General features: G+C 44.6%; 1 protein-coding gene across 1 annotated transcript; it reads left to right on the top strand.

The window, feature by feature from the left end:
- Window positions 1–13,550: 13,550 nt before the first annotated feature.
- Tmed4 (transmembrane p24 trafficking protein 4) lies at window positions 13,551–16,940 on the top strand. Its single transcript, XM_008834084.2, has 5 exons — window positions 13,551–13,761; window positions 13,949–14,049; window positions 14,214–14,339; window positions 14,515–14,661; window positions 16,045–16,940. Exons 1-5 carry the CDS (start codon window positions 13,602–13,604, stop codon window positions 16,192–16,194), a joined length of 684 nt encoding a protein of 227 aa, XP_008832306.1. The 5' UTR covers window positions 13,551–13,601; the 3' UTR covers window positions 16,195–16,940.
- The last annotated feature ends 652 nt before the right edge of the window (window positions 16,941–17,592 follow it).

Genomic DNA, 17,592 nt, shown 5'->3' with positions numbered 1-17,592 from the left:
CTGCCCAAATCGGGGCTAGAGAGATGGCTCAAGGGTTAAGAACACTGGCTGCTCTTGCAGAAGCCCTGGGTTTGAATCCCAGCACCCACATGGCGGCTAACAACTGTCCATAACTCCAGTTCCAGGGGATCTGACTTACCTACATGCAGGCAATACACACACATAAAATAAAAATAATAAAAAATTTAAAAAGTTAAAAAAAAAAAAACTGCCTAAGTGGAGCTGGCGTGGTGGCGCACACCTTTAATCCCAGCACTTGGGAGGCAGAGGCAGGCAGATCTTTGTGAGTTCGAGGCCAGCCTGGTCTACATAGTGAGTTCCAGGACAGCTGGGGCTACAGAGAGACCCTGTCTCAAAAAGACTCCCCACCCCCAAAAAACTGCCTAAATGATTTTAAAAAACCACAAAAACCCTAGCAGTCAGAGTAAAGTCAAGTCAGCCAGTTTATTAAGTAGTGATAAGGGATAGTACACACTTTAAATTTAAGTATGGCATTTAGAGAGAGACACATAGGAAAGGGACAATACACACCAAGACTTGGGTACAGGTTTCTTGAGAATAGTACTTATGTGTGCTTATAACAGTGGGTATAATCCTGTGGCTTTCTAAATTACATTGCTCAAGATATGTAATTTCCACAAGGTTCAAAGATTAAGTTTAAAAATTAAGTAAAAGTTGGGCTGGAGAGTTGGCTCAGCGGTTAAGAACACTTGTTCTTGCAGAAGACTCGGGTTCAAATCCCAGCACCTACATGACAGCTAACAATTGTCCATAACCCCAGTTCCAGGGGATCCGACAGCTTCTTCTGTCCTCTGAGGGCATTGCATGACATGGGTGCACTTACCTACATACAGGCAATACACGCATACACATAAAATAAAAATAATAAATAAAATATATTTTTTAATTAAATAAATGTTCCAGTACTTGGGAAGCAGAGGCAAATGGATCTCTGGTCTACATAGTGAATTCCTGGCAAGCTGGGGCTATAGGGAGACCCTGTCTCAAAACGACACATACACACCACAAAAATATATGAGCATATGAGGTGGTTTACTTATTTTTCCTAAGGAATTTCCTTTTGTAAATGAAATTGTCATGTGGTTTTATGAGGTGCGCTGTTTAGACCTAGGGATGAGGGAGGAGAGCCAATACAGTTAAACTCATGACCACAAGCATTTTAAGTAAACATAGTTTGTTCTCTTCCAGGGGATCCTTCAGCCTCTCCTGTCCTCCGAACGCATTGCACGGCACAGGTGCACTTACCTACAAGCAGGCAGTACACACATACACATAAAATAAAAATAATAAAATATTTTTTAATTAAAAAAAATTATGAGTGTGTTTTCCTGCATGTCTGTCTGTCTGTCTGTCTCTCATATATATATCACATTCATGCATTGTCTATGGAGGCTGAAAGAGGGAGTCGAATCCTCCTTTACATCATTGTGACCAAATATCTGAAAGAAACTACTTAAAGGGAGTAATTATTTATTTCAGTTCACAGTTTCAGTGATTTCAGTATGTAGTCTGGCTCTGTTGATTCTGGGGCCCTGGTCAGGCAGAGCTTGGTGGTGGAAACGTGGAGGGGGCAGTTCATCTTTGTGTGTGTTGTGTTTGTGTATACGCTCCTCTGTGTATGTGTGTGTGTGTGTGTGTGTGTGTGTGTGTGTGTGTATTTATTTATTTGTTTCTTTGGTTGGTTGGTTTTTTTGAGACAGGGTTACTATATAACACTGGCTGGCCTGAAACTCACTATGCAGACAGACCAGGCTAGCCTTGAACTCACAGAGATTCACCTACCTCTGCCTCCTAAGTGTTAGGATTAAAGGTGTGTGCTACCATGCCCCAACTGATTTTATTTTTTGAGATAAGGTCTTGAATTGAACCTGGAGCTAACTGATTCAGCTAGGCTGGTTGGCCAGTGCCAGGGATCCTCCTGTCTCTGCCTCTCTAGTATTGGGGTTGCAGGTGTGCAATACTATGCCTGGTATTTTATGCGAGTGCTGGATGTGAGTGCTGGGGATCTGACCTCAGGCCCTCATGCTATCAAGCAACTACTTTAACTGAGGTGTATCTCCCTAGCCCAAAGCTGTTCACCTTATGATAGACAGGAAGCAGGGATGGGGACAAATAAAACCTTCAAAGACACACCCTTGGTGACTACTTCTTCCTGCTAGGTACACCTCCAAATGTTCTTACAATTTCTGAAAACAGCCACCAGCTGGGGACCAACATTCAACACATGAGCCCCTGGGGACTTTTCATATTTAAGCCATAGCAATCACACAAAGGCATTGGATTGTGTCAAACGCCGCTTCATTACTTGAGATCCTTACGTACTCCCCTCTTTTCTATTAAGCTGTTATGCTAAGAACAGGTCTGCAAGTGACCTTGAACTAGCCCAGTTCTCTCCCCTTTCTCACTTGTAGTTCTCAAAAATAACTGTAGCATGTGCTGAGAATGCAACATCCTGATAAGAGAGACCTGAGCAGAAATGGCCCAGCTGGGTTCCAGTCCTCCCTAGAAACAGACGTCCTTCAGTGTTTAGCCAAGTGTGTCATGCAGTCACTGGGATATGAAACCCTAAGGCAGAATTCTTTCTGGGCTCTCTCAGCAGCAGTAAAAGTGGGGCAAGTGCAAATAAGACTCCACCCACCTCAGCAGTTGTGAGCCACCCTTGGGGACTTGCTTGACCTCCACCCTTAACTTCTGTTGTTCTCTGCTACCCTATAAATAATAAACCTGCTTTGTGTGATTTCTTAGGGCCGGTGTTTGGCCTCACTGGACTCAGGCAAGTAGTAACTCTACAGCCCGAGATACACAGGGCTGAGATGGTGACTAGCACAGGTGGACCTGCCTGTACAACCACCTTTGCATTCATGGGATGATAAATCCCATGGGATCATGAAGTACAATCCTTTTACTATGCTGCTGGACTTGTTTGCTCAGGTTCCCTAGAGAGTTCCCACTTGTACCCAAAAGAAATGTTAGTGTTTCTTTCCTGGCTTTAGTTTCCAAGTCACGTTGGCCTCAGATAAATTTAGAAGTGTTTCCTCACCCCAAATGGAAGAATTTAAGAAAGATTGGCACCGTTTCTTCTGTAAATGTTTGGTAAAATTCATTTGCTGTGGTGTGGATGTGGTCTGTCCTTCCCTGTTTCGTGTGCTGAGAGCTTGGTCCTCAGTGCAGATATGTTGGCAAGTGACACTTTAAGAGGTACAGCTTGCTGGGTGTGGTGGCACGTGTCTGTAATCCCAGCACTTGGAAAGTGGAAGCAGGAAGGTCATCTTATATATAATGAATTTGAGGCCAGCCAAGACTACATGAGACCTTGTCTCAAAACAGGTAGGGCTTAGTGGGAGGTCCATAAATCAGTTAAAACACTGTTTTTGCAAAGGGATTTGGGGATCCCATGCTCTCATTTTGGCCTCCTGCCTTAAGATGTTGTCTTTCTCTTACATGCACTCCCGTCTTGAGACCATCCATCCTGAGGTCCTCAGTGGAGCTGAACAGGAAGAAGAGCCATGGATTCATGACTCTCTAGAACTGTGAGCTAAACAAATTTTCTCTTTATAAAGTTACCCACCCTCAGCTATTACATTATAGCAATAAAACATGAATTACTAGCCAGGTGTGGTGGCACATACCTCTAAACCCAGAACTTGGAAAGTAGGATTTGTTTATACCATTATGGAGCTGACAGACAAGAGTAGTGGCAATTGGTGGTTTGAAATCTGTGAAGTTATGTACTTACTTAAAGAATGTCAAAAGCACTGCTTTTATTAAGTTTTGTTTTATTAAATAAGCAGCATATTCATATAGTTCAGGAATCAAGTATGTTTAAAGGTCTTATTTGAGAAGTCTGCCAACATTGCAGCTCATCTCATTATACTCTGGGCTGCCAGATTCCTTCCCTGATGCAGTTAATTCATTACTTGTTAGACCACAGGGCAACAGGGGTAGAGGGAATTGAAGGATTGGGTAGAAAAGACTATTTACTAATTACTGTTTGTTTTTGTTTTTTTGTTTTGGTCTTTTTGAGACAGGGACTCCCCTGTAGTCCCAGCTGACCTGGAACTCACTATGTAGACCAGGCTGGCCTTGAACTCACAGAGATCTACCTGCCTCTGCCTCCCAAGTGCTGGAATTAAAGGCATGTATCACCATGCCTGGCAACTTCTATGTTTAATTTAGTTAAAAAAAATTTAATCTTTTTGAGACAGGGTCTCCCTGCAGCACCAATTGGCCTTGAACTCACGTATGTAGACCAGGCTGACCTTGAACTCACAGAGATCAGCCTGCCTCTTCCTCCTGAGTACTGGGATCAAAGGTGTGTGCCCCCATGACCAGCTTTATTTTTGTGTTTTGAGACAGGGTCTCATTATAGCCCAAGTTGACCTGGAACTTGCTCTATAGACCAGGTTGGCTTCAAATCCACAGAGCTCCTCTTGCCTCTGCCTCCCAAATGCTGGCATTAAAGGCATGTGCCATTATGCCTGGCAACTTCTATATTTTAACCAGCACAACATTATTGACTGAATATTTGTGCTACTGTAAATAACAACTTACACTAGTCTTTCCAGTATTTTTTGTGCTTGTAAGTACAAGTACTGCAGTCTACTATGTACTCTCTTCTTTGTCTTTCTTTTAAAGTTTAACAATGTTCTGGGAAATCTTTATATCCATTGGCAGAGAGCCTCCTTGATGTTTTCTAGCTGCCTTAACTGTATTGTGTGTTTGGGTGGAGGTAGCCCATCTGTGTTCCATGTGTTCTTAGCTGAGGCAGCTCTTCTGGGACTGGAAAATCCAAAGTGGCTTCATTCCAATAAGGAGTCCACTTGGGTGGGCTGGACATCATGCCAGCTGTGTTCCAAGAAGATGAGAATGGAAACTGCAAAGACTCTTATGGTCTGGGCCCCAGAAGCTGGGCTCACAGCTTCTCACCCAGTGCATTGAGTTGACCAGAATGATCACATTCATATGACTATTCCCAGGGAAAATGGCTAGCTCTGCTAGCCAGAATTGGTAAGCTCCAGGTTCAGCAAGAGGCCTTGCCTCAATAAGTAAGGTAGAGAGTGATTGAGGAAGATAATATCAACTTTAGTCCTCCACATACATGGGCACACATGTATACACACACCTGCACACACATGCATCCACACACATGTACACATGCATACATCCATGTACAGCATGCACACATACATATGCAATAAGGAAATAAATGAGAGACTTAAGAGTTATATAATGACAATCAGTAGATCTTTTTTGCACCTGATTTTTAAAAAATATTTTATTATTTTTATTTTTTATGTGTATACATGAATTGCCTGCATATATGTGAGTGCATTCTGCAATGCCTGCGGATGACAGAAGAAGGTATTGGATCCCCTAGAACTGGAGTTATGGATGGTTGTTAGCTGCCATGTGGGTGCTGGGATTTGAATCCAGGCCTTCTGCAAGAACAACCAGTGCTCTAAACTGCTGAGCCACCTCTGTAGTCCTGCACTTTATTTTTAAATCTAATGGGAAAAAAATTAAGACAGTGGAAACAACAGGCTCGAGAGATGGCTCAGTGGTTAAGAGCACTGACTGCTCTTGCAGAGGATCCAGGTTTGATTCCCAGCACCCACATGGGGGCTAACAACCGTCTGTAACTCCAGTTCCAGGAGATCTAAAGCCTTCTTCTAACCTCTGCGGGCAATGCATGATACAGATGTAATACACTCATACACATAAAATAAAAATAATAAAGAAAAAAAGAAAAACAAGGCAGTGGAAATAAATAATAAAAAACATGGAAACACATTCCTAATATAAGCACATCATTAAAGAATAGTATTAAATAATAATTATTAATATTATGGAATAATTCTTATTCTTATCATTTTTTTTTAAAAAAAGATAGTGTCTCCCTAAAGCCCCAGCTGGCCTGGAACTTGTTATTTAGACCAGGCTGGCCTTGATCTCATAGAGATCTTCCTGCTTCTGCCTCCTGAGTGCTGGGATTAAAGGTGTGGGTCAGCATACCAGCTCATTTATTTATTTCAATTCTTTAAATTTTATTCTTCAGTTAGAAATCTTGGAAAGAGATACTCATATCAGAATCCAGAGCAAGGTAGGAATTCAAAAATATCTGGGTTTTGCTTAATGTGATTGATTATAAAGGCTATTACAGGGTTAAAGCTAGCCAGAACCACTTAAACACTGGCCACTGCCTCAAGTCTTCGTCGAAGTGCCTGTCACATGGACTGCAACTGGTTTCTTAATTCAACAGTGGGCCTAGTTCTAGGGCCTGCATGTCTTCTTCAAACTTGAGCATTCCTCACTCCAAGCGCTGGTGAATGCTCTCAGCATCTACCTGGTTTGATACTTGTACAGGTAGTTGCCATGAACCATGACTTCAGTGAGGTCAGAAGCTTCTAGTATGGTAGAAGTATGGTCTTCTTTACTTGTTCGATGTTAGGGATTCAAGATCCCTTCAGGCCAAACAGGGTTTCCAGCAGCCACGTCTGGACTTGAAACACCTCTGGCTCTTTCAGGTCTTCAGAACTATCACCCATGGAGGGATATCTGTGTGGGTTGGGAGCGGTTCCAACTCCAGTCCCTCGCAATCAACTTCTTGCCAGGACAGACTAGGTTCTGCTTAGCCTTCTTATTTATTTTAATGTGTGTGGGCACACATGCCTTGCTTGCCTGAGGAGATCAAAGGACAGCTAGTAGGAGTCAGTTCTCGACTTCAACCATGTGGATCCCAGACTGCAAGTGCCTTTACCCACACCATCTTTTTTGCTGACCCATTGTGTGTGTGTGTGTGTGTGTGTGTGTGTGTATGTGTGTGTGGCATGCCATGACACATGTGTAGAGGTCAGAGAACAACTAGTAGGGGTTGGTTTCCACCTTTCACCATGTGGATCCTAAGGATTGAACTCGGGTCCTCAGGCTTCATTCATGGCAGGTGCTTTTACCTGTTGAGCCATCTGTTCCAGTCTTAATTACTAATACTAAATCCCAGATCACACATTACACTTAGCAAAACTATGTACATAGCTAAGGTGCTGAAGAGGCTGCAGAATTCAGAGAGACTGTCCTGCAGATACAAAGAAAGGTAGGGGGACCAGAAAAGTTTCACAAACCTGCAGGCTCAGAGTAGCAGAGCTTTTCCAAGTGCAGAGCTGGGAAATGCAGGTTGGGGTGACAGGCAGTTTCAAGCCAAGAGAAACTTTACTGGAGCTGGAGCCCAGGGACAGATGCACACATCTTTCACTATGACAATATTCCTGGATGAGGCTTGTGACAAGTGACAGGGTCATGGGTCAGCATGCCAGCCATCCTCAGTCTTGTGGGAACTACTGCTTTAAAAAAAATTTATGTGTATAAGTGTATTGCATGCATGTACGTGAGTGCACCCATATTGTGCAATGTCGTGGAAGTCAGAAGAAGGCTTTGGATTCCCCTGGAACTGGAGTTAAGGACATTCGTAGCTGCCATGTGCGTGCTGGGTATCAAACCCGGGTCCTCTGCAAGAGCAGTCCAGCCCCCCCCTTTTTACTTTTTTGGTCTTTTTGAGACAGGGTCTCCCTGTAGTGGGGCTGGTCTAGAACTCACTATGTAGACCTTGAACTCCCAGAGATCCACCTGCCTCTGCCTCCTGGGTGCTGGGATTAAAGGCATGTACCACCATGCCCAGTAAGGGAGCCACTGCTTGTATAGTCCCAGGTGAGGGCATTATATTTGGTGTGATAGATAATCAAGTAGTTGATGTCTCTAACATGATTTGATCTACTCACAGGTATAATTTTTTTTCGGTCTTTTTGACACAGGGTCTCCCTGTAGCCCCAGCTGTCCTGGAACTCATTATGTAGACCAGGCTGGCGGTGAACTCGCAGAGATCCGCCTGCCTTTGCCTCCCAAGTGCTGGGATTAAAGGTGTGCGCTACCACACCCAGCCCACAGGTATAATTTTTTAAAAAAAATTTCTTTTTACGTGTATGAGTGTACTGCCTGCATGTATGTAAGTACACTTGTGCCATGCAATGCCCACAGAGGTCAGAGGAGGGCATTGGATCCCCTGGAACTGGAGCTACAGATGATTGTTAGCCACTATGTGGATGCTGGGAATCGAACCCAGGTCCTCTCCAAGAGCAGCCGGTGTTCTTAATCAATGAGCCATTTCTTCAGTCCCATCACAGGTAAAACTTTTTATTGGCACAAATAAATGTTCATTTTGTACCTTCTGGTGTGCTGGCAGATAGTGGTTGGTTGATTGTGTAAACAAGATGGAGAAGCATTCTTTCTTGGCATTTATACTCAAAATGTGGAAACCCAGGTCAAAACTGTTGGCAGAGTGGCCCAGAGCAGGCCAACCTCCTTCCCCCACTAATTTTATGCACAGAAATTCTCTTTAATAAAAATTATAGCTAGGCCTGGTGGTGTACATCTTTAATCCCAGCACTCTGGAGGCAGAGGTGGGTGGATTTCTGTGAATTCAAGGTCTACATAGGAAGTTCCAGTACATCAGGGAGATCCTGTCTCAAAAAAAAAAAAAAGAAAAAAGAAAAAAATTTTAATTAAAAACAAAACAAAACTGGTGGTGGCGCACGCCTTTAATCCCAGCACTTGACAGGGTGAGGCAGGCGGATCCCTGTGAGTTCAAGGCCAGCCTGGTCTACATAGTGAGTTCCAGGACAACTGGGGCTACAGGAAGACCCTGTCTCAAAAAGACAAAAAAAAAAAAAAAAAAACCTGTAAAAAAATTCCGACATGCCTTTGCTAACCCATGATGCCCTATAAATCACTTCTTAGTCTTTCATCCTCTGTACACAAAAGTGGTTTGCTCTTGCTAGGGAATGGAAGTATGCCCATGATCTTACACATCACAAATACTTTTCCCAGATTTTCAGTGTCATTTTATACCAGCTCTGTTAGTAGGTTTTGTTTTGTGCAAAGAATGGAGAGACAGAGAAACTGTAAGGCAGCAGTCCACAGAGGTCAACTAATTTAAACCCCAACCATATCCCTCGTTGGACTTAAACAAAGATCACGAATGGTCCATCTGGTTATTTTATTTCACTTAAATATTAGTATTAATAAAAAGAGACCAAAAAATAATTATTGTGTGCAGGTATGGGCGGAGGCATGCCATAGCATGTGTGCTATAAGGTATGATTGGAGGTCAGAAGACAACTTTTGGGAGTCAGCTCCTCCTTTCACTGTGGATACTGGGGCTCGAACTCGGGTCACCCAGGATTACCTGCTGGCCATATTGCCAGGCCTACCCGATTGCTTTTAACTTTGCCTCCATTGTGTTTTGTTGTTCATTCCATCACATAAAAGTTGAGCTAAATACTTAGATCTAAAAGTCAGAAGAGTTTATGTCAAAATCTAAACTGCCAGTTTCTTACAAACATCCTAAAGTCAAGCAGTCTTGGACTTCAGAGAGGTTTTGGAGGCTCTTAAGGAGCTGACTGTAAGTTACTCCATATGTGTAAAACTATAGATTTGGGCTGTGACTTGCCCTGGGTGACTCCATTTTCCAAGCAGCGTTTAGCTCCATCTTGAGGGCAAATACAGAGGTAGGATGAGTGCATTTCACTGTGCATGCAGACCCCACTACCTGTCCAGCACCACCCATAAAGCACCTACTGATATACACTTATTCCTAAAATGTAAAAAGGTACTTCCTATAAACTTACCAAAGTAAATAGGGACAATATGAATGTATGGATGTGTTAAAACTATATCATAATTGGGGGCTGGAGAGAGATGACTCAGTGGTTGAGAGCACTGGCTGCTCTTGCAGAGGACCAGGTTCAGTTCCCAGCACCCATATGGTGGCTAACAACCATCTGTAACTCCAGTTCCAAGGGATCCCACACCCTCTTTTGACCTCCACAGGCATTGCATAACCTGGGTGGACTTACATGCAGTAACACACAAATACACATTAAAGAAATATATCAGAAAAACTAGCCTGAGAACTTAACAAGCATACCAGACCGAGCCAGGATACAATGCCCCGACCTGAACCCCATGACGAGGACTCCTGACACAGCAATGGAGACTGTCAACTTGTCACCTGACCAAGGCAGACAAAGAACTCCAGAAAGTCCTCAGAGTTCAGCTCAGCTAGGTCTCTACTGCTAAATTGATTTTTATTCCATCAGGACCTGGTTCTGAACCTTATCTCCACAGTCTGGTGATCCTGTGCCTTGTGGCTGCTACCGCCACAATCCTGCATCTCATTATTTCTTCTCTCCCTCCCTCCATTCCTTCCTTTTTTTCTTCCCCATCCTTTTTAAGATTTGTGTGTGTATCAGTGTTTTGCCTGTATGTATATATGTGTACCAAATGCATGCCCACAGAGACCAGAAGAGGGTGTCAGAGGTCCTCTGCAAACAGCAAGTGCTCTTAATTACTGAGCCATCTCTCCTGCTTCCCTCACCTCTTCTGCTGCTGTTGTACTGAACTCCATGACCCTGTAGCCAAGTTCTAACGTCTTCGACAGCTCTGCAAATGGTTTCAGTTAATCTTACAGGACCACTGAAGTGACTTTCTTTGCGTCTGTATTAGCTCTGCGCATCTGCCTCTTGTTACCTCTATGAACTCCCTTAACTCTGCTGCATCCTTCTTTTTGTAGCAATTCTGATGTAGCTAAATGGAGTATTTAAGGAAAACATGAATTTTAAGCCTTCTTTTCTCTGTCTCTGTCAGCAAATCTTCAGCTGACAAGTTTATAGCTAGAACACTAACTCAGCTAGCTAGAACCCCTGGCCTTGTGTCCTGATCAAACTTCCTCAATTCTGTTTGTCTCAGATGAAGACTTTTGCAATGATTTTCAGAGAGAGGATTTTTTTAAACATTTGTTTTCTACATTTATAATAATTTGCCTAATTTTGAGACTATATGTGAGTTTCCTTCTCACTGTAACTCACTGCCTAAGGTATAAAGGATGAATGTGTCCTTCTTTTGAGGTCCAGATTTGAAACTTAAGTCCTCTGGCCCAGGCTGCAGCCTACATAAACCTGCTTGCTGCATCTCCTGGTGTCATCTTATCTGTCCAACAATTTTTTTTTTTGGAGACAGGGTCTCACTATGTAACCCTGGCTGGCTTGGAACTTGTTATATAGACCAGGCTGGGCCTTATCTCACAGAGCTCTGCCTGCCTCTAACTTCCATGTGCTGGGATTAGAGGTGTGCACTACCACACCTGGCTTTGTATGTGTTCTAGTTTGCTTTCAATTGCTGTGACAAAGCACTCTGACCAATACCAACTTGGGGAGGAAAGGGTTTATTTGGCTTACATCTCCTGGGTCACAGTTCAACACTGATGGAGTCCAAGGTAGGAACTCAGGGAAGGAACCTGGAGGCAGGAGCTGAAGCACAGGCCATGAAGGAACTGCTTACTGACTTGCTCCCCCTGGCCCATGCTCAACCTGCTTTCTTATACAATACAGGACCACTTGCCTAGGAGTGGCACCATCCACAGTCTCTCTCTCTGCACAGCCCAGAGGACTTCCTTCAGGGCCATGGCTGCCATGGACACTCTGTTGGTTTGGTTTCCCAAGAGCCATCCATCCCCTCAATGCAACTGTCACCTCCCTGAGGACAGTGGTCATCTCAACCTTGTTCCCAATTGGTTGGTAGGTCCCAGCAGCTTCTGAATGACTCAGGAAGTGAGCTCTGCCTTACCTGGGTGATGGATGCTGTGCTCTCAGCTACTCCAGATGCTGAGACAGAAGGATTGCCAATCCCAGATCAGCCTAGGTGAAAGAGCAAGGCCCTGTCACTCATTAAAGCAAAACAAAACAAAACAAAAACAAAAAGCAAGAGCTTTGCCTTAAAATGCAGCTTGTCTGATATAAAATAATACAAACTCCCTGTCAGATACTTTGCTTCATCCACTACTGTGGCCACCTTTGAACTGGATCAGAAGAACGCTCTCATTGTTCCACTCCTCCAAACTCAAGTTCTTTCCCTGCATTAACCAGTGCTTCCTCCCTGCTAGGCACCCACACACCCGCTTTAAAAGGACTGTTTGGCCCCTGCCCACAGAAACATCCTACATGTTGATAAGCTGCGTGGTAAGGCCAGACAGCTATCCCGGTCAGTGATCTACATGGAAGATGGCTGTGAGCTCAGTGCCCGGTGGGGCCCGGACTCCCTTGCCAGTTATCAGGGGCTCCAGTGACAGCCCAGAACTTAGTTCCACTGCCTAATGAATTCCCAGCCCAAGAGTGGAGGATGAGTGAAAATTTAAATATTTTTGGTTCTTTAATTTTTTTTTCCTTTTCCTTTATTTTCAGATGGAAATGCACTTTATATTGTAAAAATACTTTAAAAGGTGAATAAAATCAAAGGTGATCATTTCTCCCTATACTGCCTCAACACCACATTCTTGAGACACCAAAGCATGTAGGCACATGCCTCCATTCAAATATGATTATATATAACACATAACACATAGATTATATATGCTATATACACCTTGTGTCATTTCATAGCGACAAGGCAAGGTCATGATCCTGATGGGGGAATGTGCATGCAGAACTTTATCTTTAATCACCCATTTATTTCCCATGCCTTTCCCAGTGTGTTACTCTGAGTGCTTACTGGAAAACACAGGTGTTCTTTGACCACAGGACAACACCTATCTTCTATAACCTCAGTTTCTGATTTGGCTTTTGTTATTGTGGTTGCTGTTGCTGTTACTAACCTCAGTTTCTGATTATGGCTTTTGTTATTGTGGTTGCTGTTGCTGTTACTGTGGGATTTGGGTTCTCTCTCTCTCTCTCTCTCTCTCTCTCTCTCTCTCTCTCTCTCTCCTGAGAATATTAGTAATCTAAAGGAAGCTGGTTTGGGCTGGGGGAGAGTGCTTGCCTAGTATGTAGGTAGTCCTGCATTCCCACCCCAAGCACAAACATGCTCAGGAGGTGGAGGCAGGAGAAGTTCAAGGTCTTTCTCAGCTACAAAGCAAGTTTCAGGCCAAACTGGGATATCGAGACCTTGTCCAAAAACAACCAAAACATAAAACCGCCTGTCTTTGTCAGCACTACTTGGCAAACTGTAACCGATGAAACCGACCTAACATGTTACTTTCTAGAGTGCTCACGAAAAGGGGTTACTTTGCTTAGAGCACTGAAGACACGGAGAACTCACGGTAGGAGCCCCCACGAACTCATGGTTCAGGCGTTCAGAACTGCTCAGCTCGGCTAAGTGCCAAGCATCTCAGGTATTAGCAGAGCCCAAATTCACAAGGTCGCCTTAGCAACCCCTAGAGATGCAGCTCTTGCGGGGCGTGGCAAGGGCTTTTAAAGCATTGCATTGTGCGCTAGCGGCTCCAGGCAGCTTCACTGCACAGGTGCCTTCTCTGGCGGCACCGGGTCACTAGGGCAACGCGGGGGCGGGGGCTCCTCTCGCTGCTGCACGGGAGACGCGCAGGCGCAGAATAGGTCACGCCAGAAGCCTGAGGGAGGTGCCCAGAGCTAGGTAAGGGAGCCGGGACCTGGCAACACTGCACAGGCGTCCTTTCCCCACAAGTGCGGCTGCGCAGACGCTGAGCAGTGCGCACGCATGCGCATGGTCTGGGTTGAGGCACGATGGCAGGTGTCCCAGCTCCGCGTCGGCCCTCGATGGTGCGACTCGCGCTACTGGTGCTTGCCCTGTGCGGTGCGGGTACCCGAGGACTCTACTTCCACATCGGCGAGACGGAGAAGCGCTGCTTCAACGAGGAACTCCCCGACGAGACCATGGTCATCGGTCAGGGGGCTGAGGGTGGAAAGGCCCATTGTTTTCGCCTGGCTCTCGGGAGCGCCCCTCCTCTCCGAGCCCTCCAGATCGTCTCCCAAACCTGGTCGGAGGGTGTCCTGAGGGCGCCGGGGCCCCTGCCCTGTGTTCCGGGTCCACTGGTCCAGGGCCAGATTATGACTGTCTGTCTGCTCTGCAGGCAACTATAGAACCCAAATGTGGGACAAGCAGAAGGAGGTCTTCCTGCCTTCGACCCCTGGCCTGGGCATGCACGTGGAGGTGAAGGACCCGGATGGCAAGGTAAGGCTATCCGCCGGGGGTTGGGGGGGGCTCCAGCGGATGTCACCTGTTCACCAGTGTTTCTATGGCATGTGCAGCTCCGCCTTGGTCCTGAGAACAGGCAGGCTCCGGGAGTTTGCATTTTGAGAGGTCATTGAAGAGTTGGGGCCTGATGTGTATTGCAGGTGGTAATGTCCCGGCAGTACGGTTCCGAGGGCCGCTTCACGTTCACCTCCCACACACCGGGTGACCACCAGATCTGCCTGCACTCCAACTCCACTAGGATGGCACTCTTCGCTGGAGGCAAACTGGTAAGAAGATTTCTCTGCCTCAGGCCTTGAGTTTCTAACTTGATTCCAAAGTTTGATATATGGGCAGTCAGAATTGGCGAGACCAGTGTTGGCTCTGCTGCCTCAGAGCCGGAGACAACAGTGGGGTCTGTAACCCGTGGGAGGCACCCCATTCACATATCCTGTTTCCTTGTAGCGTGTGCACCTGGACATCCAGGTTGGGGAGCATGCCAATAACTACCCTGAGATTGCTGCTAAGGACAAGCTAACAGAGCTGCAGCTCAGGGCCCGCCAGCTGCTTGATCAGGTGGAACAGATCCAGAAGGAGCAGGATTACCAGAGGGTAAGGGCGTATATCTTCTTGTACTTGGGCACAGCAGTTGACCTTTATACCCACTGTGCCTACTTGAGTTTCTGCTTGGGACCTTCCCTGCTTTTCAGAAAACGGAATGAGAGGTCTAGATGGGTGAGTTTTTCTCACCTTTTAAAAATGTGTGTCTGTGGTGCTGAGAGATGAACCCAGATTCTCATCTGCATGTTAGGCTCTATTGAGCCACACCTTCAGTGCATCACGTTGTGATGAAATACATTCAACATAAAAGTTTAGCATTTTAACTGTTTCTAAGTGTGTGGCTCTGCAGCATTTGGACTCATACTGTTTTGGAACCATCTATCTGCAGAACCTTTTCACTTTCCCAGAGAATCTGAACCCATTGAACATTCCACATCCCTAGTTGAGTTCTGTGTTTTGTCTATGATCCTGATTAATTTTTTTTTTTTTTTTGTCTTTTTGTTGGCTGTTTTTTGACAGGGTCTCTTTAGTCACAGCCTACCTGGAAGTCACAATGTGAACTAGGGTGGCCTCGATCTCGCAGAGATCCACCTGCCTCTGCCTCCCAAGGGCTGGGATTAAAGGTGCACACCACCACACCCGGCGAGATCCTGATTAATCTTAAACACTTAACTCCCCACTTCCCTTGTTGCCTGTGTTCCCTTTTTTGCCTGTGATCATGACTATTCTAACTAACTCACTTACATGAACTTCTTCCTTTTGTAACTGTCTTATTTTCTTTAGCATAATGTGTCCAAGGTTCATCTCTCTTTAGTGTGTTGGAACTCTCCTTTTAATTTTACAGTGCTAAAAGTTGAACATAGGGCATCATACATGCTAGGGAAGCACTCTACTGCTAAATTGTATTTTTCAACCCCAGAACTCCCTTTTTAAGGTTGAATAATACTCTGTTATATGTATAGACACCATTTTGCTTTAGGTTGTTATTTCTTTTTTTTTTTTTTTTTTTTTTTTTGAGAAAGGGTCTCCCTGTAGCCCCCGCTGGCCTGTAATCACTATATAGGCCAGACTAACCTTGATATCACCTGCCTCTGCCTCCCAAGTGCTGGGACTATAGGCATGCGCCACCATGCTCGGCTTAGGTTGTTATTTCTAAGTTGTATGAAACAGTCTAACAGAAAATAGCTTACAATCTAGTAATAGCCATTGCCTGTTCCTTTTCCATGGGCTCTTTATTTGAAATGGTCAAGCATGATTTTAATCTGAATGGAGATGGTTGTGGAGGAAGACCATTTTCCTTCCATGGGGGCAGTCTCAGTGGGGAAGACTGTAACCACCTAATGGAATTACAGGTGGTTATTTCAGAAGTATTTGGTCTGGGAATTAAGTTTTGTTCTTCTACCCATTTAACCCTTTGTCTGCCATCCCATACAGTATCGTGAAGAACGCTTCCGTCTGACCAGCGAGAGTACCAACCAGAGAGTCCTGTGGTGGTCCATTGCCCAGACTGTCATCCTCATCCTCACTGGCATCTGGCAGATGCGTCACCTTAAGAGCTTCTTTGAGGCCAAGAAGCTGGTGTAGGACCATTGCCATATAGCCTTTCCTTTTTACCTCAATTATTTGGTATTTTCCCCACCCAACCCCTTGTCCACCTGGATTTTGAGGGGGGAAAATGAAAAAGAATGTGTCACCTTGGTATCATGGCAACAAGCCATTCAGATCAGCTATGTGTAACCCAAGTTCTCCAAGAAACAAGACATTGGTCTGACCTTTCAGAATCTGTCTAGGGCTTGGGAAAAGTTGGAATTAACCCAAGATCAAGTCATTTTTTTTTTTTTTTTTTTGCCTCCAGTGATTCTCCTCTGTTTGCTAAGAAATAAGCAAATACCCTTCTGTTTTCTGTTTGCTTATGCAGTAGGCAACTGGCATGCCCCATGGAGGAGGCCCTGCCATACTGCCTCCAGGTCACTCCTGGAGTCCATCAATGTCTTTGTGAATGTGAATATAAATAAGGGGCAGGTCTTGGCCCTGGAGGATGAGATGTTTTTCTATATATTAGAACTATTTTTTGATAAATCATATATTTTCCTTCCTGATTGTCACTGCCTGTAACTAGCTGAAAACACTAATCCAGACCTTGTGCACTCTGTTTATTTACATTTTAATGACTGACATGCAGTGCTCATGATTTCAGCAGTCTGTGGGCCAGAAAGCATGTGTTATAGTTGCTCTCAAGCCATGTTAGAAGGCCAAGTAAGGTTCTCCTGGATCCCTGTGATTCTAATCCCACAGGGTCACAGAATCAGGCAGGATAGCCACAGAATTAATACAGGGTGGTGCACTCTCCCCTCAATTTGTACTTAAGCTGTGGTAAATGTTTTCTTCAAGGGAACCAGATTTTGGTTCTTTATACAATTTTTTTTCCAATGAAATAAAAGATATTGTAGTAGCTGTGTTTCACATGAAAGAAAAGATTCTGGGCAGAGGGGAGGCAAAAAAAAAAAAGGAAAAAGAAGGAAGAAAGGAAGGAAGGAAAGGAAGAAAGGAAGGAAAGAGGAAGGAAGGAAAGGAAGGAAGGAAGGAAGGGTGGGTGGGTTACTGGCCTGGATTATCGTGGTAGGAACTGGAATAGACTTCAGTGGGCACATATGCTAAGGCCTGGCCTGGAAGTGGATGGAGTGGTTGCTTAACCATTCTGGAAGGTCACCCAATTAGACAGCATGTCAGTAAGGAACTGAGGAAATTAGAACTTACTTTCTTAGCCTTGACTCATGAACTCAAACAGCTCTAAGTATACTTTTCCTCATCCCCTCTGTATAAAACCTCAAACCATTAGTTATCCATTCTTGATTATTTTATTTCAAAGTTTTATTTATATGGAATATTTATTAAATTTCTGACCAACAGAACTAAATTCTTCCCTTGCTACTTCTCTTTGTGTCCTTCCTATTCCATATGTGAACCTGTTTTACACTTAAG

Source organism: Nannospalax galili, unplaced genomic scaffold, assembly GCF_000622305.1.
Source record: "Nannospalax galili isolate Female #2095 unplaced genomic scaffold, S.galili_v1.0 scaffold996, whole genome shotgun sequence".
NCBI lineage: Eukaryota > Metazoa > Chordata > Mammalia > Rodentia > Spalacidae > Nannospalax > Nannospalax galili.
The sequence above is the reverse complement of the archived record's forward strand: the minus strand, read 5'-3'. Positions and strand labels throughout refer to the sequence as shown.

Coding starts and splice junctions, on each gene's coding strand:
- Tmed4 (XM_008834084.2), top strand. CDS start 13,602: ATGGCAGGTGTCCCAGCTCCGCGTCGGCCCTCGATGGTGCGACTCGCG. Junction 14,050..14,213: donor TGAAGGACCCGGATGGCAAG/GTAAGGCTATCC, acceptor TGTGTATTGCAG/GTGGTAATGTCCCGGCAGTA. Junction 14,662..16,044: donor AGGAGCAGGATTACCAGAGG/GTAAGGGCGTAT, acceptor CATCCCATACAG/TATCGTGAAGAACGCTTCCG.